The 27,510-nt window shown below is 30.2% G+C and overlaps 11 protein-coding genes and 1 pseudogene across 12 annotated transcripts, besides 5 other annotated features; 9 read left to right on the top strand and 3 right to left on the bottom strand.

Moving 5' to 3' along the window:
* Positions 1–638: 638 nt before the first annotated feature.
* On the top strand, positions 639–2,849 carry TVAGG3_0199100 (spectrin binding; the record flags this gene model as incomplete). Its single annotated transcript, XM_001319490.1, has 1 exon — positions 639–2,849. The coding sequence occupies one exon, from the start codon at positions 639–641 to the stop codon at positions 2,847–2,849; it is 2,211 nt and encodes a 736-aa protein (XP_001319525.1).
* A 151-nt stretch (positions 2,850–3,000) lies between these two features.
* Positions 3,001–7,703, bottom strand: TVAGG3_0199090 (uncharacterized protein; the record flags this gene model as incomplete). The annotated part of the gene is made up of 1 exon (XM_001319489.1): positions 3,169–7,689. One exon carries the CDS (start codon positions 7,687–7,689, stop codon positions 3,169–3,171), a length of 4,521 nt encoding a protein of 1,506 aa, XP_001319524.1.
* Positions 7,704–8,210: 507 nt separating this feature from the next.
* On the top strand, positions 8,211–10,043 carry TVAGG3_0199080 (uncharacterized protein; the record flags this gene model as incomplete). The annotated part of the gene is made up of 1 exon (XM_001319488.2): positions 8,211–9,857. The coding sequence occupies one exon, from the start codon at positions 8,211–8,213 to the stop codon at positions 9,855–9,857; it is 1,647 nt and encodes a 548-aa protein (XP_001319523.1).
* Positions 10,044–10,853: 810 nt separating this feature from the next.
* Positions 10,854–11,090, top strand: TVAGG3_0199070 (N-acetylmuramoyl-l-alanine amidase family; the record flags this gene model as incomplete). Its single annotated transcript, XM_051226269.1, has 1 exon — positions 10,854–11,090. The coding sequence occupies one exon, from the start codon at positions 10,854–10,856 to the stop codon at positions 11,088–11,090; it is 237 nt and encodes a 78-aa protein (XP_051111255.1).
* A 307-nt stretch (positions 11,091–11,397) lies between these two features.
* TVAGG3_0199060 lies at positions 11,398–12,922 on the top strand (annotated as a pseudogene). Its single transcript has one exon. A coding segment is annotated over exon 1 (1,525 nt).
* Positions 12,923–13,184: 262 nt separating this feature from the next.
* Positions 13,185–24,747: a mobile genetic element.
* Positions 13,927–14,826, top strand: TVAGG3_0199050 (uncharacterized protein; the record flags this gene model as incomplete). Its single annotated transcript, XM_051226268.1, has 1 exon — positions 13,927–14,826. One exon carries the CDS (start codon positions 13,927–13,929, stop codon positions 14,824–14,826), a length of 900 nt encoding a protein of 299 aa, XP_051111254.1.
* On the top strand, positions 14,860–15,531 carry TVAGG3_0199040 (uncharacterized protein; the record flags this gene model as incomplete). The annotated part of the gene is made up of 1 exon (XM_051226267.1): positions 14,860–15,531. The coding sequence occupies one exon, from the start codon at positions 14,860–14,862 to the stop codon at positions 15,529–15,531; it is 672 nt and encodes a 223-aa protein (XP_051111253.1).
* Positions 16,763–18,394, top strand: TVAGG3_0199030 (phage tail repeat-like family; the record flags this gene model as incomplete). Its single annotated transcript, XM_051226266.1, has 1 exon — positions 16,763–18,394. The coding sequence occupies one exon, from the start codon at positions 16,763–16,765 to the stop codon at positions 18,392–18,394; it is 1,632 nt and encodes a 543-aa protein (XP_051111252.1).
* On the top strand, positions 19,324–21,648 carry TVAGG3_0199020 (uncharacterized protein; the record flags this gene model as incomplete). The annotated part of the gene is made up of 1 exon (XM_051226265.1): positions 19,324–21,648. One exon carries the CDS (start codon positions 19,324–19,326, stop codon positions 21,646–21,648), a length of 2,325 nt encoding a protein of 774 aa, XP_051111251.1.
* TVAGG3_0199010 (uncharacterized protein) lies at positions 22,324–22,596 on the bottom strand (the record flags this gene model as incomplete). The annotated part of the gene is made up of 1 exon (XM_001319483.1): positions 22,324–22,596. The coding sequence occupies one exon, from the start codon at positions 22,594–22,596 to the stop codon at positions 22,324–22,326; it is 273 nt and encodes a 90-aa protein (XP_001319518.1).
* Positions 22,711–22,738: a terminal%2Cinverted (terminal inverted repeat of Mariner transposon ID:TVAGG3_0198990).
* Positions 22,711–24,014: a mobile genetic element.
* Positions 22,807–23,934, top strand: TVAGG3_0199000 (Mariner transposase; the record flags this gene model as incomplete). The annotated part of the gene is made up of 1 exon (XM_051226264.1): positions 22,807–23,934. One exon carries the CDS (start codon positions 22,807–22,809, stop codon positions 23,932–23,934), a length of 1,128 nt encoding a protein of 375 aa, XP_051111250.1.
* Positions 23,987–24,014: a terminal%2Cinverted (terminal inverted repeat of Mariner transposon ID:TVAGG3_0198990).
* Positions 24,748–25,515: a mobile genetic element.
* A 101-nt stretch (positions 25,516–25,616) lies between these two features.
* On the bottom strand, positions 25,617–26,699 carry TVAGG3_0198960 (DNA/RNA polymerases family; the record flags this gene model as incomplete). The annotated part of the gene is made up of 1 exon (XM_051226263.1): positions 25,617–26,699. One exon carries the CDS (start codon positions 26,697–26,699, stop codon positions 25,617–25,619), a length of 1,083 nt encoding a protein of 360 aa, XP_051111249.1.
* Between the last annotated feature and the right edge of the window lie 811 nt (positions 26,700–27,510).

Here is a 27,510-nt window from a genome sequence, read left to right as displayed (position 1 = left end):
TGCCTTAAATTTTAATCTGAAAATCCATAAAAATGTACTTTCTTTAACCTGTCATCCTCTCAATTTTTTTGACATTTCCTAACCTGCGAAGGAATAATGAGACTATGTTAAGAAATTCTCGTAAAATAGGATTTGTTTAAACAATAGTTCCCTGTTCACAAAATGCTAACTTTATGTTCATTCATAATCAGCGTTTTATGCTTGAATGAACATTTGCTTTTTATTAGTTTGGTATTCGCCTATGAAAAAACACTGAAGTTGCCATTATTATCATGCATATACACTAAAAATCTCTTGGATTTCAGTGCTTTCTGCGTTAATCGTTTATAGCGATGCAAATAAAAAATAATTAATTTAAATGGTGATCACCATTATCAATAATATCTATTGGAATTATTAAATTTGCATTCATATTTAGCCATTTCATCCAGATTAATCAATTCGAAGGTTAATTTTTTTATTTTATAATTTTCTTTGGAATTAATGAACGGCATTTTCAAATATGCTTTTTGAATATAATAAGAAACAGTATTTCATTATTGAATCATGTTTGCATTAATATGAATCCGATCAATAGAAAAATTGAAAATGCGACGATAAGTAAAGTCCGATTTTTTTTCCAGAAAAACTTCAACGTTATGTTACAGTTTCTTATTGCATTTTCTTCTTCTGTAAATGCAAAAGATGTATTCATTCGTAAAATACTTAAGCCTGATTATTACTATACACTACCAATTTCTTTCGATATGATTACTAAACGAATTTGCACAGTCAATAAAGAAGAAGGTACCATAGCATGCCCAAAAGGTACCAATGCAAGTAATGCTGCATATATTAAAACAAAAATATCAAACTTGCCAGATCTTGTTTTTGATCGTAGAGAGTTAACGTGCAACACACTTACAACGAATATCAATCAAAAGTGCTATGTTGATATTTTTAAGAATGGCCAAAAGATCAACTGGGCTCATCCAAACGCAAGCCAAACAATATCAGGACCAATCGGACAATTATTAAACGATCTTAACGTTGTTGTTTACTTCTTCTCAGGAGATGCTGAAGCAGTTTTTAAGCTACCAACTATCAAATTCATTGCGAAAGATTTTGAAATTCAGAAATACGGATCTCCAACAAAAGAAAAAATTAAAGATAAAATATACAGATATACTGTAGAAATTGAACCAACAGAACAATTTTATCTCTCTCCACTTTACATTAATAATGCTCATCAAAGACCAAAGCTTTATTGGTCATATAATAGTCCTATTTCCCGATCAAAGACTGATTTGACGTTAACTCCAATTATTGCTAATAGCTCTTTAATTGTTGGCTATGATATTTACAATGATGATAACTTTATACCTTGGCATGCTCGTACATACAAGAACTATACTTTCATGGAATTATCAATTCATCCATTAACCAAATTTAAAGTTTCTTGTATTATAATGGAAGTAGAAACTAAAAGTTATCGAGATGCTTTAGAAAAATGGCACCTTGCTTTTAGTGATATTTATGATAAACATGGCATTGGAATTAGTTACTGGTTTACTTGGGATTATGAACTCATGTATAAACAAGATGAATTACTTAAATCATGTCTAGTTAATGCATTTTGGGGTTATTATATGCTTGAAAAAGAACCACCTCCAAGAATTAAAGCATTTAGATATTACTCGCCAAGTATGATAAATAATCAATGGGTTAAAAATGACGAAAATATTGAAGAGAATCTAAGAAAGTGTCCAAATGAAACATGTAAAATGGCATTGGAATATGGCATAAGAGATATCGATGGAAAGTTACGTTGCTATGATAATGGAACTACTGGTTCTTCATGTTTCTTCTTAATTTCAACCGAAAAGAAGAAACAATATCAAGAGGAAATGAAAAAGTTGATGGACAAATATAAGTTCACAGGAATTGCATTTGATGTATTTGGAAGATATGATGCAAGTTATACAGATAAAGAAATGCCATTGGATATATATCCATATAAAATATTGGATGATAAAAATAACAATGCAGAATTTTATCGTTTGTATAATGGAGCTTTAGATCTATTAAAGTCATTTAAACAATATGCACCTAATGGTTTTTGGATAAATGCCGGCACAACACCTCCAAATGTTGTTCAGCATATTGCTTTAACAGGTTCTGAAAGGTACTTCAATAAAAATGAATTCACTCATAGCAGAGATGGGTTATGGAATCATAGATTTAGTTTAGGTTCAAGACCAATGACTATATTAGATTTATCTTATGGTAATCAATATGTAGAATCAGCATTTTGTTATTGTGCTGCTGTTGGATGTGTTCCATCTGTTGATCATTATGATAAAAGTCAAACAATTTGGTATAATGAAACAATTCGTAAGCAAATGACGGCATATTTTGATGTCTGGAAACCAATTTATGAGGAAATGCATAATGATACTACTTTTATGGCAAATGCAAATGGCCAAGTTGATGGCGGAAATTATACTGACGAATGGGGCAGCTTTTGTAAAAAGAATGGATATTGTTATGTTGCATTTGTTGCATCTGAAAAGAATAAAGAGTATCGCGTTAAAGTTGAAGGACATCCAAAATTGTATTATAAATCTAATGCAGTTACATATGAAATAAATGGCAATGAAATAACATTTAAGAGTAGTGAAGATTTTAGATCTCTAATTATTAAATATGACAACATTAATTACAGCAATAATAAAAAAGGTATCATTGCGGGATCTGTAATCGGTGTCATTGTAGTAATAATAGTAATTACTGCAGTTGTATTTATAATTCTCAAAAAGAAGAAAGAAAACCAATCAGATGCTGCTGTTGAACATATGCAAATAGTTTAACATATGAATTAATTGATTTAATAGTATAGGCAATAGCCCACGAAGATTCTAATTAAAGTTAATCTTTTTTTTTAATCTATTGATTAAAAATTTCACCTTAGTCTTTTTATTACCAATATTTTTCTCTTGATAACACATTATCAACATTTTGTGTTATTGTAAACTTAAGTTACTTTTCCTTCACAAGCTCTATTCATTCTGTACATATAAAACAATAATGTGAAGTATGAGTCTTAAAATAAATGAAGCAACATCAGTATTTTTGAAAAATATATCGTTTTAATTTACATACAAACAATAAAAATATATTATTAAATTATTATATATTTGCAAAAAAGCTCTTGAATTGTGGGGGTAGAGCTCTCTTTAGTTTTTCGATATCACCTTTGATCTTCAACTTTTCCTTCTCAACAAGAGATTTCTCTCTTTCACAGCTTTGAATTCTGAACTCGATATCTTTCATTTCTTGTGGTAAAGAAAGAGGAACTTTTCTCAAACTCATATCAATCTTCATTCTCTTTCCAAATGCTGATTTAGAGCTCCAAATCTGTTGTTTATATTGTTCGATTTCTTCTGTAATGTTCTGTATTTCTTCTTCATCAATCGAATCCTTTTTATCTTCAATCAATTTATCAATGTTTTCTATTTCTTGTGAAATCTGTTTCAATTTGTCTTGCTCGATACTATTTTGTTTCTTATTCTGCTCGAGTTGTTTCCATAGTTTAGGAACATCAGGTTTCTTTCTGTTCTGTCCTTCAGCAAGTTCTTTGTTCTTGTTATCCAAAATAAATCTCAAATCATTAACTTTAATTGCAAGAGATTTCAACATTGGTTCTGAATCTTGAATCTTCTTTTCAAGTAACAAAGATTCTCTTCTTTTCGCTCTAAGTTGGTCTTCTACATCAACACGCGCAGCTGTTTCGCTGGAAACATAAGAAGGATCTCTTCTCATTTTAACTTTTTCTATTTCAGCTTTCATTGTTAAAATTGTTTCTTCCAAACCATTATTCTTTTGTTGCATCTCAAACAATTTCGTACTCTTTGCGTTTGTCTGCATTTCAAGCAATTGTCTTCTCTTCTCATTGTTGCTGAATTTTTCTGGAGCCAATTCATGTTTTTGCCGATGAATTTTCTCTTTCTTTTGGTCAATTTCTCTTTGAGATAAAATCGGATCAGTTCCAACACTTTTTGTTGGAGCTTTGTTGTCAACATTATTAAGTGTTAGACTTGTCAAAGAATCATCAAATCTCAGTTTTTCTGAATTCAATTTCGCTTCGAATTCAAGCAATTTAATTTGTGCTTGGAAGTCTCTTATGTCTTCTTCCAATCTCTTATTGACAACTTCGGAATCAGTAATCATACAAAGTAATCTAGTTCTCTTTAATCTCCTTGAAAGAGCTCTTTTGATGATGTGTTTCCTGAAATCTTGTGGAGAAGGAGATGAAGGAGAAATGAAAACAGGAGTGGAAAGATCCTCTAAACTGGAATTCAAACTGATCTGTGCTGGAGAAAGTGGTGGTGACATCATTAATTTTTCATCTTCATTCAACATTTCTTCTTCATTGAAAACTTCTTTGAATTCTGGATGAGTTCTCAATAATTCATCTTTTTCTTCATCCTCATTTTTGATTTTTGGAATCAATTTAATATTTGGCATTGATTCAGGAGCTGCTCTTAACAATGCTTTCTGTTCTCCTGTTAAATGAACTCTGTTTCTCTTCTTGAATCCATTTCTGAATCTAATTATCGCGTATTTGTATTTCTTTGGTTCAGCTTTAGTTTTTCTTCTTCTTTTATATGAATTTTTATTGGATTTTTCTGGTGGTTTCACTCGAATTTCTTCATCTTCTTCTTTCTTAGGAGATTTTAGTTTCCTTCTTCTATGTTTCTTCTTCGGTTCATCATCTTCGGAATATTCATCGTTATCTTGATAAATTGGTGGCTTTTGCAAAATAGGATTTCCATCTTCATCCAAAATTATTTTTCCGTTTTCGTCGAATGTTGGAATCAAATACTCATTTTCATCATAAACTTTGTTTCCTTCTTTATCAAAAATAGGATTTCCTTCATCATCTAATTTTTGTTTTGGCTCATTTTCTTTGGAATCAATTGGATTTCCTTCTAAATCAAACATAGGATTTCCATTGTGATCTCTCATTTGTTTTGATTTTTGTTTATGTTTCCTTCTCTTTTTCTTGGATTTTTCTGTTTTAATTTCTTCTAAAATTGGTTTTCCTTTTGCATCAAACAGCAAATTTCCTTTTGAATCAACTTTCTGAACAAATTGTGGCTCATCTTCATCAACATCATCTTTCTTTTTATCTTGATCATTTAATTTTTCTTTATTTTCATTTGATTTATCTTCAAAAATCGGATTTCCTGATTTATCATAAACAATTCGACCTTGAAGATCTGTCTTAGGTTGATTTTCTGATAACAAACATAATACTGGTTTTCCTTTATCATCAAAAACTAATTTGCCGTTCTTATCAAGTTTCTGAACTAAAATATCTTTGTTGTCAATATTTTCTGTATCAATCATTGGAGGAGAAACAAGAACTAGTTTTCCTTCATTATCATAAACTAAATCATTACTATTATCATTATTAGTATTACTTTTATCACTACCATTTCTAACAGGATTACTCTGATTATGATTTCCATTTTCTTCATTAGATTTGTTATTTTTATGTTTTGGAATGAGATATTCGGTTGGATTGAAGATGATGGAACCATCGCTTGTGAAGAAAAGATGACCATGTTTGTCGCAAAGTTGGGTTGGTAATTCAGAATCATGTAAAATTGGAGTTCCATTCTTTTTGAACATTTCATTTAATAAATGATCAATTGATTGATGATCACATGTGTTGATGTCAACAATTTCTGGTGAAATAAGAATTGGTTGACCAAATTTGTTGTATAAAATTTCGTTGTCTTCTGTAATAATTGGAATCAAATAATTATCTTCACAATAAACAACTTTATCGTTCTTGTAAATTGGATGACCTTCTAAATCTTTCTTCTGTTTCGGAGGTGAATTTCCATAAAAAATACATTTCTTCGATAAATCATAAATTGGATATCCATTGTGATCTTTAAACTGATTATCTTCATTATCTTCATTCTCTTCAAATATTGGTTTGTTGTTTTCATCAAATAATGGTTTTCCATGTTGATCAATTTGTTGTGTTTTGAATGAAGGTTTTTCATAAACAAAATCTCCATTTTTGTCTTTGAGTTTATTTCCGTTTTTGTCTCTTTTGATGTTTGAAACTGATGGTTCTTCTAAAACTGGTTTTCCTTTTTCATCATATTTCTGAACCAAATACTGCGAAATATCATATATAGGTTCATCATGGATATTAAATAGTGGTCCATTCTTATCATCTTTCATTTGATTTGGTAATTGATTGTCATCAAATATTGGATCTCCATTTTTTGTGAACATTGGATGTCCATTATGATCATTTTGTTGCATCCTTACAACTGGTTCGCGTTCTGACTGGTAATTTGTATCTGTTTCGTAAATTACGTTGCCATTTGCATCAATATATGCGGGAACCATCTGTTTGGTTTCTGGATCATCTGCTTTTTGTGAAGATTTTCGTTTACTTTTGGAATAAGTTTCAGATGAAGAGTCAAACATCATAGGAGTTGGAGCTTTGCTACCTTTTATGATACTGGCAGTTAAACTATCCATTTCATCTTGTGCTGTTGAAGATTTTCTTCGTTTTTTGGAAGAATTTTGATCATTATCCCATTCATCGACCATTGAAGCTGAATCTCCAAGTTCATAATCAGAGACACCGGGTTCTGACTTAAATTCCGAGTTATTTTTGCCTTTTGCCGATTCTTTCGCTCTTCTTAATGTAGATCTTGGATTTGAAGAACGGCATTTTGGAGCATTAATATTATTTTTCCTTGCAATTGTATTTTCGCTTAACGCTTTCGTCCTCGGTGACTTTGGAACTTGAGGTTCTGATTCATGTTCCGACATAAAATAGCTTGAAGCCACAACGGATGATCTGGATGAAGCAATTCTTGATGGATTATTTAAAATGTTCGTCAAATCATCAAAATATGGGTTTAAAGTTTGTAATTGTAAACTTAATTGCATAAATCTATCATCTTGCATTGAAGAATCACTATAACCTATTTCATTTGCTAAAATATCATTACCGTTTTGTGCCATCATCATTCTTCTTTGTAATAAAGTTATAATTTCTAAATATCCTTGTGGCAAATTATTTTTTCTTCCTTCAAACAAGCCCATGAGTCTAAGAGCTTCTTCTGTAAGTTCTTTATTCATTTGTATTAAATCTTTTGAGGCCATGTTGTAATCAATGATTAATTTTACTGTATCTTGCTCTTTTTGATATTCAACTTCATATTTTTGGTATTTATCGTTTAGATCAGCAATTTCAGCTCTTTTTTGTGCAATTTTATTGTGAATATTTTCTTGATATTGTCCATTTAGACTTTCTAAGTATTTTTCATTATATCTTTTTAATTTATACATCGCATTTTCCTTTTTCTTGACATTATAATCTCTCTGTTTCTTATATTGTTCTATCATATCTTGTAATTGTTGATATCTTTGTGAAGTCGCTTCTAATTCACTCTGCAAAGAATCATTAGAATCCAAAATTGATGACGTTTGTTCTATTAAGTGATTCGCAATCCTTGTATATTCTTCTTTTTCACGTAAAAGCTGCTCAATTAGTCTTTTTTCGTAACTTGGACCTACCACAAGTTTTGTTGCAGGACGAGATGTAACTGATGCCCTTGATGAAGCACCTGATCTTGGAAGGGTAGGTAAATTTGTATAGGATTTGCTCATGAAAATTTATCAACGGTATAAAATTTCTCACTTTTTTATTTTTTGAAACCTCAATTTTCATAATTTTATATAAAATATTTTATTTTATGGCTTGGTATATACGGAAACTCCATTTTCGAAAGCAAATATCAATTAGATAAAGTTCAATTTTGATAAATTCAAATGAACCAAAATAGTATACATGCGATAATGCATCGAACTTGACATATATGAATTCTGTGGCATTACAGCAGATCATTATTTATTCTTCATAGTTGTTGTTGAAGATGTCATATTGACAAGACAGAAGTTATGTTCTAACTTAGCTTACACATATGTAATTTAAATTTCGGATAAGTTCAGTCCTAAAACATAAAAAATTAAATTAATTTCCATAACATTCTTTGGCTGATAGCGTTTTAATAACAAATCAACATTAGCCTTGTTATAAGGAATACACCATTGATCTATTATGAAATGATTCGATCATTAGGCAATAAAAAAAGTTATTGGTCAATTGCAGACATGTGATATAAAATAGAATGAAAAAAGGAAAGAATTTAGAAAATGAAATAGATCTTCCGGAAAACATCGAATCAGAATTGGAAAATCTTAAAGCAAAACTAGGGGAAACAATGCCTGATGTATATGAAGCTCGTAGAACTGCTTTAGTTGGTTTTGAGTACTTTGTAAAGGACTACACGAAGAAATTTGTTGCTAAAAGTGAAATGTACAAAGCAATAAAGATAGATCCGTATTGTTTTGATGCCTATCTCGGTTTAATTATGATTATGGATGATAATGACTACAAAATCGATCCACAGACAGGTCAAAATCTACTTAGAGAACTCCTTTCACTATATGGTAAATATATTTCCGAAAAATTTACAAAGCTTCCCAATGTTTTTTCAGATGAACCTTTATTAGCTCCTTATATACGTGTGCTATCGCATTTTACTGATCTTCTTATGGAAACTGATCAACTAGAGATAGCAACTTATATGTCAGAACTACTTCTCCGCATTAATTTCAAACCAAAAGTTAGAACTACATTTTATATCCTCGCAAACTACATAAAAGTCATCGGAAGAGAAAGATCTCGACAACCAGTCTTCGTTGAAAGAAATACAACTCATCTAAAAGCACTTCTTGAAGCAAGAGATTCAAATAATAATTTAATTTACGATTTTGATGATCCTGAGTGGGGAGCTTTTCCCTCATTAGCAAGAGTTTACCTTGAGTACTGCAATGGTGCTAAAAATTGGAGATCTCAGCTTAGAAAATTTATTAAAACTTTTTCACAGCTAGCAAGAGAAGTTATTGTCTATATTACATGCGGTGGCGAACTAGATGTAAGACATAATTGTCAATGCCACATTTGTACATCAAAAATCATGGTTGAATACGCTTTTATGGAAGATTCTCCATTTAACATCGTTTTACATAACGAATATCAAGCCGCGCATCATCCCATCTACAGTATCAGGTCAATATATATGGTTCCCAATATTTTTGCCAAGTTTTCAAGGGCAATTCGTAAAAATGGCTACGAATACGTCGAAAAACATCTTGAATCAGGTCGGCAAACAATGTCAGAGGGAAATTACCAAAAATCAGTTAACAAATTCTCAAAAAGTATGGAAATTTTAATGAATATTACTTATTTAGAAAAAAAGTTTTACGAAGGCATGCAGTATGCGATAATAACCAATAGAGCTACATCGGAATTCAAATTGGAGCTTTTGGACATCTGTAGACATGATATTCGTCTTGGATTATTTCAAAAGAAAGATTGTAAGAGATTATATGAATATATTCATAATATAATGGTCCAGTTCAATGCAATGACTCTTGTTCCAGTCGCTGACGAGCTTTGGGAACAGGCAAAATCAGAAAATCCTGATTTCGAAAAACTTTCTAAGAAAGCGATAGCAATTCTGAGCTTGGAAGGATTGATTGCTGCTAGAACAGATAAATTAAGCGAAGATTTGATGAATGACCTCGAAAATAGAAATATCGAAGATATGTTTTCAAGAATTTCATTCCCGTCAAGTCAATTAGATCCTTTGCCGTGGTTAAATGACCAGGAACAGGAAGAACCAGTAATTCTTATCGACATAGTTCAAAATGAAAATAATTTATCTGATTCTGATCAACAGCCAGAAAATAATGAAAATGTAAACAGTTAATGATTGATTTTTTTCATATTTTTAACTCCAAAACTAATAATTTTCTCAAATTAAATTTTCTTTATTGTTATTAATGAAACAGCTTTTGTTATTGAATCTATGAGCATATTAAGCAAACCCTCAAAACACCTAGGGTATTGTTGACAGTTAACTTTGACATCCATTGTTGAATAAATTTGTTAAAAATAAAGGGGCTTGAAACTCAGGCTATACATTATTGGAGTTATTAGTCGCTTATGGTATCATTCCGAAAGTAATAATATGTAAATTGAAAATAACAGTAGTATATATGATGGGTTTAGTGACTTTTTTTGTAAACGTAAGAATTCATACAATATCGAGTGATATTGTATCATTTTTAACATATGAAATAAAAAATATATTTATTTATAAATCATTTAAAATTAACATTAAATAAATAATTTATTTCATCACTTATAAAAGAAGCTATATATAGATGATATCAGATATTCCGCGATTAATTAAACATTGTTTAAATCATGAATGGAATCAATGGAGTCATAATCAAAGACCTCATAAACGAGAAAAATAATTAGAAACTAATGATTATTTGAATTTATGAAATCAATTATTTGATTCATTCTTTCTTCAATCTCTTCTATTCTTTTTGTTAAATCATCTATTTTCATTAATGAGGTGATTCTTGATTGGGGAATAGATTTCAAACTAACCACCCCTTTTATTTTTGAAATTTTGAATCCATCAACTTTAAACATTTTATTCAATTTACATGTTGTCAATTCTTCAAATAATTTTTTATTATTAGCATAATAGTCATTAAATTCTTCAACAGATGAAAAAATTTTTATTTCAGTAATTGGTTTAACAACGTTTATTTTTTGTTGGACATTTCCACTTTCATTTATTTCATCCTCCTTTGTTTCATTTATTCTTAAAATCGGTTTCATTTATCATTAAATAAAAAATTAGAATATAAGTGATGAAATATATTTTTTATTTAATATTAAATCAGAAATGGCGGCAGGATTCTTTAAAAAATTATGGGATGGAATTAAGAAAGCTGCGGGTTGGGTTTATAAAAAGGTTATTAAACCTGTTGCAAACTTTTTGGCACCAGTAGCGAAAACGGCAGGAACTATCATAGGTGGAGTATTAGGTACTAAAGCAGGTAATCCGGCGATGGGAGCACAAGCGGGTAACGCAATTGGTGGAATTGCTGAAGGAATACTTAATAAAATAGGAGGTAGATAGTGGAAAAATAAATAAATATTATTTTTATCTTAGTATCGGTTGTAGTCTTTGATAAACTTTTTCTCCTTTATTTAAAATTTCTCTATTGGGGCAGCTTTTGGTGTTATTGATTCAGCAACGTCACTAATTGCTTCTTTATTCTTAAATATCCAATTTGCTCCCTTCTTCAATGTTTCCCAAACTTTACTCGCTCCTCTTTTTACTTTATCCCACAGTTTCTTAAATATACCTGCAGCCATAGTTGATTATTTCATTAAAATTAAAAATTCATTTTCATCTTTTAATTTTGATTTTTTTTTATTAATAAATGACGACTAACTATTTGTGCCAAACACTAAACCGATTAATGGAAATGTGTTTCATTCATTCGAAAAGATAAATGAAATATTCGCAAAGAATGACGGTAGAAGATATTATAGAGAACTTGAAAGTTCATGCTATGACTCTGATGCTCCATATTTTGATGATAAACAAACTCATTTAAGAATTACAAATCCGGCTCATGATGTGAACCAATTAGGTGACACATATATTAAACGCAAAGTTAAAGCAACTCTAGTTTCAAATAAAGCTTTCACATGTGATGCCGCTTTTAAATGCATGCGTTTATTCGTTGGTTACAAATCATCAAATCAAAGCTTTAAACAATTAGAAGTAGAAACTGAAAGAGGTGATGCCGGTTATCTTCAATGGATTGCGCCCGTGAATCTTTCGCATTTGCAACATATAAACCAAAATCAGAAAGGAAAGTTAAAAAGTTTGTTCATTCGTTATATAATAATGTTCAAAAATATGATAACTCAGTATGTGGTAAATATATTGACCCTTCAGAAGTTTTTAAGAAAGCAAATGAAGAAGTTGATGTCACTTTTGATATGATTATTCCTGTAAATGATTTGTTAGCATTTCAGGCGTTCGATGATTATCCTAAATCATTTGGTGATTCATTCTTAAATATTATGTTTTCAGGATACTTTAGTATTTTGTCAGGTTGACCCGTTTAAGAGTTGCTGATTTACAAAAATTACGTTTATGAAAAGATAACTGATGAAAATTATGAAAAGATTATGAATCATGTTTATAAATATGATCGCAAATTCCAACAAATCGGACTTCCTGCCAAATTAATTACAAGCTTAGCCGCTACATCTGCTAACGCAACAGTTGATACGTTATTATTTCATGCACAAAGATGGAAGTTTTAGAGGAAAATGTATTACACCAGGATACGGTTTAATTGAAGAATCAGTTAAAGCAATACCACGTTTATTCAGTAAGGAAGATCCATTCATGATTCCAGCTCAACATATTGACGTTCGTTCACTAAATGGAGGATGCATCACTCCTGAAGGTATTAGCTCGGATTTCTCATACGCCCTTCATAATGTAACAGATGTTGTGTTAACATTTCCGAAGAATGCAATGCAAAGAACGGTTTTAGAAAATCCAATGCTTCGAGGTCTTCAGGTCACTATAGATTCCAGAAACTTCCCCGATCAAGCGATGACCACAGTGGGTGACATATTCTTTACACGTATGCTTCAAGCTTCTGATTTAGATGGAGTGAATGAATGCACGGAAGAATATGAGGACTCATTAACTAGACCACTGAATGCAGATGATGGCACACCATCAGCTAGACCATGGAAAGACCAAACTTCATTCTTATGCACTATTCCAGTTCAACGTAATGGAGCGGGTATATTCTTTGATGGATTAGAAACTTTCAACTCACAAGTTACAGTACAAGTGAAAGCTTATCCAATCATTCAGGGTGAAAATGACACTTACTGTTCAAAGGTGACAAATCCTCCTCAGGTTTGGTTTACTAGGACTACATATTGGACATGGACACCAGATGAAGGTTTGAAATATCATCCAACAGGTACACCACCGCAGTATAGAAGTTCATATGATGAAATATTGATGAATAGAAATGTTTAAAATTATAAATTTATTTTTGATTAAATGGATTTAAATTCATCCACCCCTTATGAAGAATTAACGGGAGTATATAATACATACGTAGATGAGATGATTAATGAAGCATTGAGTGATAATAGAAATGCTCTATCTAAGGAAAAATTAATGAAAATTCCATATTCTGAATGTTATTTAAATTCAATCACTGCAGCAATTGGTAAACAAAATAGAGGTAAAACATTAACGATATTAAAACAAATTATCATTATTGCTAACACTTCCCCCTATTCACATGTGTTAATTTATATCAACCGTTCAGGTTCACCTTCAGATGATACATTTGAATCTTTAAAGCATTTAATCAAAATTCCAATTATTTATTTATCACAAGAAGAAGCAGAAGATTATTTAAAAAACTTTTTAATGTATAAAGAATTATATAATACAATCAAGAAGCAAGGATTAGAGGATAAAATTATTGATAAACAACGGGATGAATTATTTGAAACACTTTCCATTTCAAATTTTGATAAAGAATTTTTACATTCACTCATTTTTCTAGATGATGCAGTGAAATCAAAACTAATAACAAATGAGAAATCATATTTTAATCAGTTATTAACTCAATGTCGACACATTCAGTGTTCATTCTTTATGGCTGTTCAATATTTCAAAGCATTAAGCACAAACATTAAATCAAATCTATCAACCCTTTTCATTTTCAGTGGGTTTAGTCGTCAACAGTTGAACGTTATGCTTTATCAAGTGAATTTACCAATGAGCATTAATGAACTTTACACACAATATCAGCAATTAGGTGAACATGGAAAAATAATAGTTGATTTAAATAAAGGAGGTGTTAAATTTGATTAACTTTTTATAATTAATTTTTATTTTTTATTTATAATTAAACATGACAGAAATAGCAAATCTTTTACAGGTTCCATTAAAACAAGGGACAAACAAAAGGGGTGCATATAATAGAACTATGAAAGTTCCCGATGGAATGAAAGAATTAGTTCATATTGTTGCTGGTCTTCAAAAAGATGTTAAACAAATGAGAAATGTTTTAACATTGCCAGAAGCTCAAGCATATGCCAAACGTCATGGTCCAAATTGGGAAGCACACGAAGCAGACATTACGGGTCCAAATGGAAAACCTGATGGTATAAATGAAGTTTTCGTTACTGATGGTCAAGGTAATATTAAAGTCATAAATGGTTATAAATTAACTGTATCTGATTATCCTAAACGTAAAGCATATAATGAACATTATCCTATGCAATTTGATGAAAATGGAAAAGCTGTTAAACAATACATTGGAGAAGGTGAAAATGGTCCAATTAATTCATACCGTCATAATCCATATTCTTATTTCAATGAAGAATTAAATGCTATTGAAGAGGGACCGGATGGATTACCGCGATATTCTAACCAGTTTGATGGTCAATATGCAAACATTAGACCCGAAATTTCAGCTAAGAAATTCTTTAAAGTTGCTTTATTCGATCCAGTTTTCGCAAATGTTAAAGATGAACTTAAACAGCAATTCCAACCAATTATAGTAGCAAGAATTGCATCAGGTGCTTTATCTCAAGCATTCAAAGATTTAATTAAGAAACCATTATATCAGCAACGAGGTTTAACTTATGATTTAGTTAAGGAATCAGATAAAAGAAAATTTGAGAAATCAGATGATTATAAGAATGCAATTAATGAATATATTCGGTCTATTAATTTCGATGAAACAGCTAAAAATCAACTTCATGAACAAATACAGGGAATAATAGATTCAAAAGTTCCAGCAAAATAAAAGTTTAAATATATTTTTTTTATTCGAATATAAATGAGAAGACGTTTCACTAGTCAAAAGAACACTAACGCAAAAGCAGAGATTACTGTTGGTTATAACGTAAATGATGATAAATCACGAATTATTCAAAATGTTAAAGTTAATGTTAGCCCTGAATTAACAAGGTCAGCAACTCAACCAAATTTATTAACTCGTGACTTACCGAAGAATGAGGAGAATGAAGAAAACCATGAGAATGGAGACTCAATCATTTTATCTGAACCTGGTAAAGAACCCGTTGAAATTCCCACTTATCCAACATACCCAGCACCTCTTTCATCAAACATCGAGAACCCATATAAAATAGACATTAATTCTGAATTAATGAAAATTTACCGTGATATAATAATTAATAATTATGATTCAATAATAAATTTAATTGACCAATCCGGTTTAATTATTTTACCTTATGAATCATTAATTCACATTATCGCCATTCTTTGTGATGTTCAAGATTCAGATGTTAAGATTCAATTTTTCATAGATGATGAGGTTTCATGCTGCGGAATAGTTGCAAAAATAAATCCTATAAAGGATATTAGCACAATTAAGATATCAAAGAATGGAACAACAACTGAACTTCATTTAACATATAATGATATTTATAATAAAATAGTTGATGAATATAAAATATCACTTGAAAAATTCTTTGTTAAGGCTATTTAATATTCAAGCATTAACATTAACGAATAATAATCCTTTGAATCATAATCAATAATAATTGACCTTTCACCAGTTTCTATCGTTTGTTTTATTTCTTTTTGTTTCCCACTATCTGGATCAGTCATTGTAATTGTTTTTGTTATAGTATCAGCTTTATCTTTAACTTCAATCTTTTTTCCATCAGGATATTTAAACCAAAATTCCAAAAATTCGATATTGTCAATCTGTTCATATTTTAATCTATCAATTACATTTTTAATACCATCTGAAAATCTTATGAAATGGTCATTATATGGGTTTGATTGAACTAAATTTGAATGAAGTGAAATATAACCCGTTGATGAATATGACATCGACTCATATTTTCTGAAAACACTAAAATTTATAACATGAATGAATTTCTTATTCGTTGAATTTATGAATTCTTGAGGTAATCTTATTTTAGTTTTATTTATCACTGGAAAATAACGCTTTACCATATTTTTAATCGTAATAAAAAATGTCAATTATCAATATTATTTCGAATAATAATTGTGAATTAAATTTAACAGTTAGTGGAATTTATAATGTTACTCTCGTTTCTGTGAGTGGTAAATTTAATCCCATTCTTTTAGACCCTTCAGATTATATATCATTTATTAAAGATGACCATGAAAAAACGTATGATATGTATATAAATAACGTGATAGCGAAATGGGATATTAACATGATTTTAAGTTATTTAAATGAATCATTTATCGTATGGTATGAAGAAAATTTTAAATCAAAACCTGAAAAACTTTTTGAACTTGATGAAATAAATAACCTTATTAAATTCCCGCTGAAAATTAAATTTTGTACTCCTCATCTTCGTTCATTGTTGGGGATATTAAATTTTGAAAAAGATGTTGGGGATGTTTTGTATTCTGACACTGGTTCCAATTTCATTTTAATCAAATGTGATAAAGTTAATACCCCAATGAGATTTTCACATCAAACATTAGACCCTAACTCTTACCCATCAATACAAAACATTTTATCCATCAACTTAAACACATTTTCTTTATCATATCCGTTTCAATTATCCGGGAATTCATTTATTCTTCATTCAAAAGATTTATCAAATATTAAATTTAGAATAACTGACCTATTTGATTGTGATTTAGAATTTATGAATGAAATATTATGGCAATTTCAAATAGAGAAAATAGCTGATGAGATAACGGATTAAATATTTATTTTTAAATCGTAATAAATGATTAAACAACAGCAACCACAACAACTTAAGACACAAAGCACCCAGGCCCTTCAAACCATTACATACGCCATATATGCATATAATTCAAAGACGGCAGAACAAACACAAAGGTTGAAATATGGAGATTTGGAGATAGTATTGAAAAATGAGCGTTTTGAATTCGTTTGCAAAGGTGGTGCAGTGATATCAAATATAAAAGAAATTTTATTTATGAATTCAAAAATTAAAGGAATAACGGATGATATAACATCAATTCCACCAGAAGAACAAAGATATTACGCATTAAATGCATTTCCCAAAGTTTTGAAGATTGGAAGATTTAATTTAAATGAGGAATTCATAGATGGTTTCCTAAATGACATAATGAAGAAAGCAGATAAGGAATATGTGGCTAGTGAGTTAATGAAGAAGGCAGATAAGGAATATGTGGATGAAAAAGATAATGAAATTAAAGAAAGGGTTGAATGGTATCATGAATGGGCATCGAAGATTTTTAAAACTAAAGCTGATACAGGATGGGTTTCAGAATGTTTAGACCTTAAAGCAGATAAAACTTATGTTAACGATGAGTTAGAGAAGAAAGCAGATAAGGAATATGTTAACGAAATATACCAAAGTTTGATAGGAACAACAAAAAATATTGAAACTATTGTTGGTGACTTTTCTGTCAATGAAGAAAATAAATATTTTAGATGGCAGTTTGTACAGTCCTTAAAAAATGGTACATGGTGTAAACTCATTCCGAAAAATAACAATGAAATGTATGTAAGTTATAAAAAGAATGATGGCACACAAGTTAAAGTTCCATTAGACAACAACTGTTACTTAAACTTATATGGAGACGAACAAAAGAAATATTTAAGAGTTTATGAAATGACAGATATGACATTGCCTGACCCAGCTCCAGCACCATATTATTATGACTATGGAGATGACAACAGAACACCACATGTAGATGAACAAAAGCTAACATTATATTTAGATTATTATAGATATAAAAGATATAATGCAATAGAAAAAACGAGAATAGTATATTATTATACAGATGACAGAAATAAATATTATAGTCAAGATTTTACCTACCCTGAAAACATAAGATTATATTATAAAAAATATTCTGACACAAACCAGAAGAAACCTGAAATAGTTGCACTATATTTTAAGTTCAAAAGAGACAATCCTATAATATCTCATATGTTTGATTTAATGAACCCAGTAGGTTCTATTTATACATCTATGGATGCAAGAGGTCCTCAAGTAATGTTTGGTGTTGGTGCATGGGAACAAATAGTCGACAGGTTTTTGTATTGTGCAAACTCTTCAAAGGAAACAGGTGGAAGTAAAACGATTACAGGTGAAAATTTACCTGCACATAGTCACTACATAGATTTAAGCACATCTCAAGCGGGTTGGCATAAGCATAGATATTGGGATTGGTCAGGAATGACAAAAGGTAAAGGATATGATGTTAAAGACGACGTTAAGTTTGCTATAAATTGTTACTGGAGTGACACTCAGGGAGAAGGAAACCATACACATTTCGTTTCAGGATATACACAAACAACGGGACAAAGTAAAGAATACATGCCACCTTACATGACAGTTTACGCATGGTATAGAGTTCAATGAACGCTCAATGTTTGTGAAACGAACTTTAGGAGCTCCAAAAGAGTGAACGGCATAATTTAAATTTTTATTTTAGTATAAATGAAGATTCTACTATATGGTGTTATTGGAAGAGATAAAGATGGAAACCCAATATTTGATCCAAAGTTAAAATTAAAGTTACTGACAAGACAACAACTTGAAAAGTTGCTGAAACCAAAACAGGATGAGAAAATGAGAAAGAAAAAAATTTAAATTATGTAATTTTATTTTTATCATAAATGACAAAATTAATTAAGCCAACTATTTCTAAATTAATGATACCAATGAAATCATTTCGTGGAGTAATTATCCCAGGTTCTTCACAATTAGCCGGGGTAGGTGTTGTGACTCAAGGTGGAACATTAGCGAATCCATTCAAATTATTAACTAAAGATGATGTTAATAAAATGATGATAAAATAACTGATAACAAAATTTGATTTCAGTGCAACCATGTCACCAGGTCACCAGGTAATTTAACTTTTCTGAAAAAATGAGACAACATGACATTTTGACAACAGTCATGGAAATATATTTTTATCGTTAATGGTTTCGTTAATGATTTTAGGTTATTCAATAATTATTTATTTTTGAATAACTGATGAGGTCACCGGGTCACCAGGTCACCAGGTAATTTAACTTTTCTGAAAAAATGAGACAACATGACATTTTGACAACAGTCATGGAAATATATTTTTATCGTTAATGGTTTCGTTAATGATTTTAGGTTATTCAATAATTATTTATTTTTGAATAACTGATGAGGTCACCGGGTCACCAGGTCACCAGGTAATTTAACTTTTCTGAAAAAATGAGACAACATGACATTTTGACAACAGTCATGGAAATATGATGCAGTCCAAAAATAAAGTTAGTTTTAAAATTATTTTTATTTTTTTTATTCCTATATAAATGACGACAACAAACAACAACAGTGACTATATCGTTTCTGATGAAAAAGTTATTGATCCATTAGTTGAGGAATTAGCTGAGGAATTAGTTGTGGCAGAAACTAAAACCCTCAACGAAAGAATTGGTGAAAACATGATTGATTTACATAACTACCTCAAACATGATGGAGGAAGAGGAAGGAAAACTGGTATGGCTTTATTAGTAAATAAAATTTCAAATTTAACGATTATAGATGTTGATATCAATAAATCATACAATGATGAACTTAAAGAAACAGTTAGAAAAGGCATTCTATCAAAACTTTCGGATAAAGATGTTATCGTTAAAACCGCTTCAGGAGGTCTTCATATTTATTGCAACACTAATTTCTTCTATGCAGTTTCGAACAGAATGATTAAATGTTATTCCTGCAATGATTATGATATTGATATAATGACTTCTATGGATGATTCAAAGCGTTCTTTAGTAGTTATGGCTGATTCAAGAGTTCGCAAGAGTGCAACAGAACCAATCAAAACATACTCATTCATTCGTGGAAGTTATGATTCAACATTAACTAGAACAGTGAATGATATATTAAATGATTTGAATATTAAGGTAAGAGTTGAACAAAAGAATGAAGAAATAAAGACTATCATGAATGAGAACAAAGATGTAAACATTGACGATAAACTAGCTCAAAGCATAGTTGATGGCATGTGTGATTTTAAAGTACATAATGACGGTGGAAACATGAATTTAGAAAAAGAAGTTACATTATTCACACTGTTTCAAGCTATTAATTCGTTACCTAATCATTTAATTAATGAAGCATACGATAACGTTTATAACTTCTGCAGTTTAACAGAAAATGCAAAAAGTAATTTTGAAAAAGCACGTTGTAGATATGCATATTTAATGACTTCTCCATTTGTTTTGGTGAAGATTCTAAAACTATATCAAAAGGAATATTATGATGAATATGTTTTACCTTTATTACGTAAGCCAAAAATAACATTTGATATCAAACTTGATGACTCGTTTTTGATAACAGATATTAGACACAAGGCTGAAAATCATCAGTATAAAAACAGTTCTGAAGCAATTGAGGATTTATCACATGTAATCCGTTTTGTAGATTGTGGAAACAAATATTTCATTCAAAAGGACTACAATATCCACGATAAAATGAATCAAATATCATTCGTTCTTCAATCAAACATGAAAGAGTCACTTAAAATGATTAAATTATTTAAAGAAGAAGGTAAAACAATAACAGCATGGGATGTACTATTAAATCAATTGTCTTCATTAACCGTTAAGGGTGTTTGCTTTAAATCTAATTCTCCAGATGTTTTCTCAACTTTTCAAGGTTATAAATACAACATTCTCGAAAAACCAGATTACTCAAAAATTGAGATGTTTATGAATTTCATTAAAGAAGCCATTTGTGATAATAACGATGAAGTGTATAAATACCTTCTCGGCTGGATTGCATCAATGATTCAACATCCTGGAATCAAGAATGAAACAGCAATTATTTTGAAAGGACTTCAGGGAACAGGTAAAAACAGATTTACAGACATTATTTCTGAACTTCTCGCCGGTTATTCATGTAAAAACATTACTGAAATAGGTGAGTTAACGGGTAATTTCAACTCAGTAGTTGAGAATAAAATGTTTCTTGTACTTAATGAACTCAAGAATGTAGGTGAAGACAGACTCGCAAACTTCAACGCTTTGAAATCAATTATAACGGATAATGAGATAAGAATTAATGAAAAGAATCAACCCAGAAGAACAGCACAGAACGTTGCAAACTTCATTTTCGTAACTAATAACGTTTACCCTGTCAAAATTGAAGTTGGAGACAGAAGATATGTAGTTTTAAGAGTTAATGTTAAATTTAAGGGCCAATTTGATTACTTCAAGAATTTGATGAATTCATGCACAAAGGAATTTTATGATAACCTTTTAACATATTTTATGCAATATGACCTTTCATCATTTAATGTACGAATCATACCGATGACTGAAGCCAAACAAGATTTAATTGAATTATCATCAAATCCTTTAGATGTATGGATAAATACACATTATGATGAATTGTGTGTAGGTATGACGTGTAAAAATGCTCTATTCTGCAAACCATCAGACATGAAAGACAAGAATTTTCAAATGAGTATTAAGGATAAATGTGATAGGAAACAAAGAAAAATAGATGGTAAACAGACATGGTATTATGTTTTGAAAGAAGAAATGAAAGGATTATATAAACAGGTTGAACCAAACGATAATGAGGATTCATTTACTGACGATGAAATACCTGTAAATGAAGCTTTATAAAGTGTGATTTGAATTTATTTTTACATTAATCCTTTCATACCTGTTGTCAAAATGTCATGTTGTCTCATTTTTTCAGAAAAGTTAAATTACCTGGTGACCTGGTGACCCGGTGACCTCATCAGTTATTCAAAAATAAATAATAAGTGCCTTCCTCCTGTGATGTTGTCAAAATGTCATGTTGTCTCATTTTTTCAGAAAAGTTAAATTACCTGGTGACCTGGTGACCCGGTGACCTCATCAGTTATTCAAAAATAAATAATAAGTGCCTTCCTCCTGTGATGTTGTCAAAATGTCATGTTGTCTCATTTTTTCAGAAAAGTTAAATTACCTGGTGACCTGGTGACCCGGTGACCTCATCAGTTATTCAAAATAAATAATAAGTGCCTTCCTCCTGTGATGTTGTCAAAATGTCATGTTGTCTCATTTTTTCAGAAAAGTTAAATTACCTGGTGACCTGGTGACCCGGTGACCTCATCAGTTATTCAAAAATAAATAATTATTGAATAACCTAAAATCATTAACGATAAAATAACTGATAACAAAATTTTATATAAATGGATACCCCACAAGCTCAAAATTTACCACGAATCATAACAAGGGAGGAAATGATAAAAATGATGCAAGAACAAATTAAAAACAACAAACCACGAAAACCGAGAAGATGAGGAATAAAAATTAAATTTGGATTGAGTTTAAAAATTCATCTTTATTAAATTCATCTCTTCCAACCAATTTATTTATTCTATTAAATTCTTTTATTTTTGCTTCACTCAGTTTAAGGATTGAACGATAAGTTTCTAATTTTTCGATTATTTCTTTCATCTCTTGATCGTTTTCAGCCCCACCACATTGTGGCTTCTTTTTGTAATAGCATATTTTTGATTTAATTTTGTTTAGTTTCTTTTTATATTCATCATCTGGACTCTTGGATGCTTCGTTGTCACTCATTTCTTACGAAATAAAAAAATTAAATATTATTTAAATATAATGGAGTAATAAAATAAATCGGAATTCTATATTCTATTAGTTTCTTCATTCAAATCATGATTACCTAATATAATATAGGGTGTCCAAAGGTGCGTTTAGCACAGCGCTCTATATGAGACTATTAAAGGAGATATATGCTGATTATAAATATATAATAAAAAATATGAATATATGTATATGATGAGTATGTTGTATTTTGGCGCCATGCCGGGATATAAAATGAATTTTGAGACAAGAGGCGTTTTCGCGGGAAATTTTGGCGGGATTTTTTTCATTTTTTTAATGAATCATAAAGAAAACATCCTCGCTCTTGCAAAAAAATGCAAAGACTGTAAAAAAATCTACAAGACATTGGTAAAATGCTTCGGTATGGATGCTCCTAGCTATTCCACTGTAACGTATCATGTTAGGATGTATCACTTCATGAACAAAAAGGCGCCCATCATAAAAATTGACAAAAAATCGCCGGATCAAAGAAAAATCAAAGCAATTCTTCAAGCGCTAGATGAAGACCCAAGAGCATCACTCAGAAGGATAGAGGAGATGACAAAGATACCACGTACAACAGTCAGTTATTATCTGCACAATTATTTGAACTACAAACTAGCGTATACACGTTGGGTTCCGCACAACCTTAATTCAGTTCAAAAAAAATCTAGAGTCCAATCTTCGAAAGAGCTCCTCTCTATATTGGGTGCGTATCAATCCAAGAAGTTTCGCTTTTTAGTAACAGGGGACGAGTCTTGGTTTCAATATGCAACAGAAGCCAAAATCATGTGGATCCCGAAGGATGAAAATCCGCAAACATTCCCGAAGAAAAAAATTGACACACCAATGATGATGTTGTCGGTTTTTTGGGGCGTGAATGGCATCATCGCAATTGATATTCTTCACAAACCTAATACGATGAATGCTCAGTATCTAATTGACAATGTTCTTACTCAAATTATCAATTCTGATGAGTTTGAGAAATCCAAACAACAAAAACAAAAGTTTGCAATTCATTTTGATAATTCAAGAGTTCACAAAAGTCATAAGGTAATGAATTACTTGGTGGAAAACAATGTCAAAGTTGTTCCAAACCCAATTTATTCACCTGATATTGCACCCTCTGACTTTTATTTATTCGGCACGCTAAAAAAGAGAGCTGAAGGACGCGAATTCGCGAGTCCAGATGATCTTGAAATTTTTGTAAGAGAGCAATTTGAGCAATTTTCTCATGATGATTTAAAGCGTGTCTTTCAAGCCTGGATCGATCGCTGCGAACGCGTGATTGAATCCAATGGTGATTATATTTAAATAAACTTTATATATATGTAACTTGTTTATTTCTATTCGCAGTATTCAGGTTTGTGCTAAACACACCTTTGGACACCCTATATTATTTAAATATAATGGAGTAATATAATAAATCGGAATTTCTATTAATTTATTGTTAACCTCAACTAATGCATTGCCGTTAATATATCTAACAAATTCAGCTATTGTGTCAAATCTTCGTCTTCTTTTTGTCATTGATTTATCAGTTTTTCCATAATCGAGATGAATCAAAACTTTATCCCCTTGTTTAAAATTCATGAGCCCCGAATTAATTTGTTCACGTTTAACATCATTTAACCTTTCCATTTGTTTTCTAATATATTCCCATTCTTTTGAAATATCATTTTTCATTTCCACTGGTTTCATGTTTATAGTTCTATGCCATGTATTATTGTAATAATATACTAACTGCTGTATGATGGAGTCATGATTTCCATCCGAGTATATCTGACCGTTAACCCCTAACACATCTCTAAGAGTTCTCATTACCGCATCAACTATTTTATTATGAAACGTATATGGAGAGGATGAAAAGAAAAAATTAATTTGTGGGAAATAATGAGCCATAGCTGCCTGAAATCCTTTATCACCATCACCCCTGATATTATCTACTCTTTCATGATCTAGTAAGTATTGAATAGCTCTTCTTGTTTCCTGTTCTGTTTTCCCTTTCACCGGAATGCAATATAAATATCTGGTGTTAATGTTAATGGCGAATAAATAAGTAACGTTTCCTTTTGAATATTCTAAATGATCGATTTCGTATGAATATGGATATGGAGCAAATGAGGGGCGACTAAATTTTTCCTTTAACGGTTGAATTTTTGGGTCAGTTGGTTTATTTAATATCTTGAAATCCTTTTTAAAATCTTTTTGCTTCTTTAATGTTTGAAATGGATACAATAAAGTGAATGATGAAGGATTAACTGAAGGAGGAGGAGGTACTACTGTTGGAAGTTTTGGTGTTGCAAGTGGTTTAATTTTATCTGCTTTGATTTTGGATTTCATTCCTCCTTTCATTAATTCTGGATGTATTTTATTCATTTGTTTTAAATATACTGTATATAAAGGTTTGATATACTTTCCCGCTTCGAGTTTATGTTGAAGGATGAATTCCAAAAGTTGATCTTCATTTAAAAGTCGGGCTGAGTGTGGTTTAACTAATGAATCATAAATTAAAGCTTGTGCATCACTTATGGTCTGAATGACCTGGGCGTTTTGCACCTTTGTTTTTTGCGGCTCGGGATTATATAAATTATATAATTCATCAATATTTTCTTCTGTTAATACTTTATTTTTGAAATCTTTCAATTGTTTAAGTTGTGATTTAGTTTTTCCCTTTGTATATTCATTATTTTTAATTTTGTCTTTAATTACAGAAATTATTTTATCATGAAATTTCAAAATTTCATTTTTATAATATGGATAATAATATTCCATATCATCACCCGTTATATTTTCATCATATTTTTGGAGATATGCTTTTAAATCATAATAATTAAGAAAATTTTGATTAAGTACTAAATCATCAATTAAAATTTTTAAATCTACATTATCCATTTATATAAAAATAAAATAAATGTTTTAGGGGTGCTCACCTCTTTGATCAAGAATCACCTCATTATTAACGGTTCCTTTATTTCCTCATTTGTGGCATTTTATTAAATAATTGGCATACAACATCCATTTTCACAACATACAGCCTTAGTGTGTGCTCCTGTTAATGCAGTCTTACCGATTGTTAAGCGAGTCATTGACCCGTTTTGAAGTTGTAAATTAATATTCTGGCCATCAAATATCACTTTATCATTTATTATATCCAAATAATTTTTAGGTGTTAATTGTTTATTTTGTCGTAAACTAACACCTTTCATTTTTTGTGCAATCTTTTTAAAATCACTTTCATCAATTGAACCGTTGAATGATGTATAACATTTAGGGCATAAAGCAACCATGTTATCACCTTGTTTCTCAATTGCTAAACCCAATAACTTCTTCTCATGTGCTTTTTCTTCAACTTTATTCTTTAATTTAGGTTTAAATTTCTCATCAAAACAGAAGAAATCAAATGGTGCGAATTTGAAAATGTTTTTATCATAAAATTGTTTATCGGTTATAATCGCTTGAAATGCTTGAGTGTTAGGAAGATTTGGATCGCCAGCGATTGCCCAATAAGATGAATCAGTATCACCTTCAATGAAATGAAAACGATTAACATTCATGCATTTATACATAAAATCATAAATGAAAACCAAATACCAGTATTTAGCATTATCTAAAGTAAAGAATGCCTCTTGTAAACATGTTTCACATCTATAAAATCTATCTTTGAGCATCACTTGATACGTATCCTCTCCTATTTCTCTTATGTTTTTAAACTTATTTGGCATACATGCAACGCGTGCCTTCTGTGCATTCATTATTTTAGTCTTTGCGTAATTTTGTGTATTCATTGCATCATAACCATATGATCCATTAAGTGAAATCTTACAAAATAAACTTTTTCCTTTATTTCCTTCTAATTCAGCCTTTTGTCTTTCGTTCATAAATTTGTTCGCAAATTCATTAAAACAAGTGTTTTTCGTAAATGTTAAAATTGATTGAATATCATCGATGATAAAATGAAATCTGTCGATTAGATACCAAAGATAATAAGAAGAAAATGGTTGATATTGGTTGTGTGTTGATGCTAACTGAGTTAATTTTCTCTGTTTCTGGTCAACTGGTAGATTGTTTGATTTCATGTAATTATACATAAAACTGCCAATTGTTTTTTCATCTGTGATAATATCTAAGTTTCTTATTATCGGTAAAAAGTTTATGTAATCATTAATGTATTTTTCATCTGTTGAAGAATTTAATGACTATTATGCTAATAATAAAAAATTATTTGAAGAATTGACAACATGTAAATTGAATAAAATGTTTAAAGTTGATGGATTCAAAATTTCAAAAATAAAAGGGGTGGTTAGTTTGAAATCTATTCCCCAATCAAGAATCACCTCATTAATGAAAATAGATGATTTAACAAAAAGAATAGAAGAGATTGAAGAAAGAATGAATCAAATAATTGATTTCATAAATTCAAATAATCATTAGTTTCTAAATTATTTTTCTCGTTTATGAGGTCTTTGATTATGACTCCATTGATTCCATTCATGATTTAAACAATGTTTAATTAATCGCGGAATATCTGATATCATCTATATATAGCTTCTTTTATAAGTGATGAAATAAATTATTTATTTAATGTTAATTTTAAATGATTTATAAATAAATATATTTTTTATTTCATATGTTAAAAATGATACAATATCACTCGATATTGTATGAATTCTTACGTTTACAAAAAAAGTCACTAAACCCATCATATATACTACTAATAACTAATATTTTTGGAAAAACGGCATCAGTCTGCACAATAATGAACATTAAAAATCATGAAAGATATATATCTTTTCTTCGCATTTCTATTATTTTTGCAACAATTCAAAATCAAATCAATATCAGAGCAATAAAGTATAATGAGTATTCATTCATCTAAGTTGCAGAATA

The sequence above is a fragment of the Trichomonas vaginalis genome, chromosome IV (assembly GCF_026262505.1).
Source record: "Trichomonas vaginalis G3 chromosome IV, whole genome shotgun sequence".
NCBI classification, from domain to species: domain Eukaryota; phylum Parabasalia; order Trichomonadida; family Trichomonadidae; genus Trichomonas; species Trichomonas vaginalis.
The sequence above is the reverse complement of the archived record's forward strand: the minus strand, read 5'-3'. Positions and strand labels throughout refer to the sequence as shown.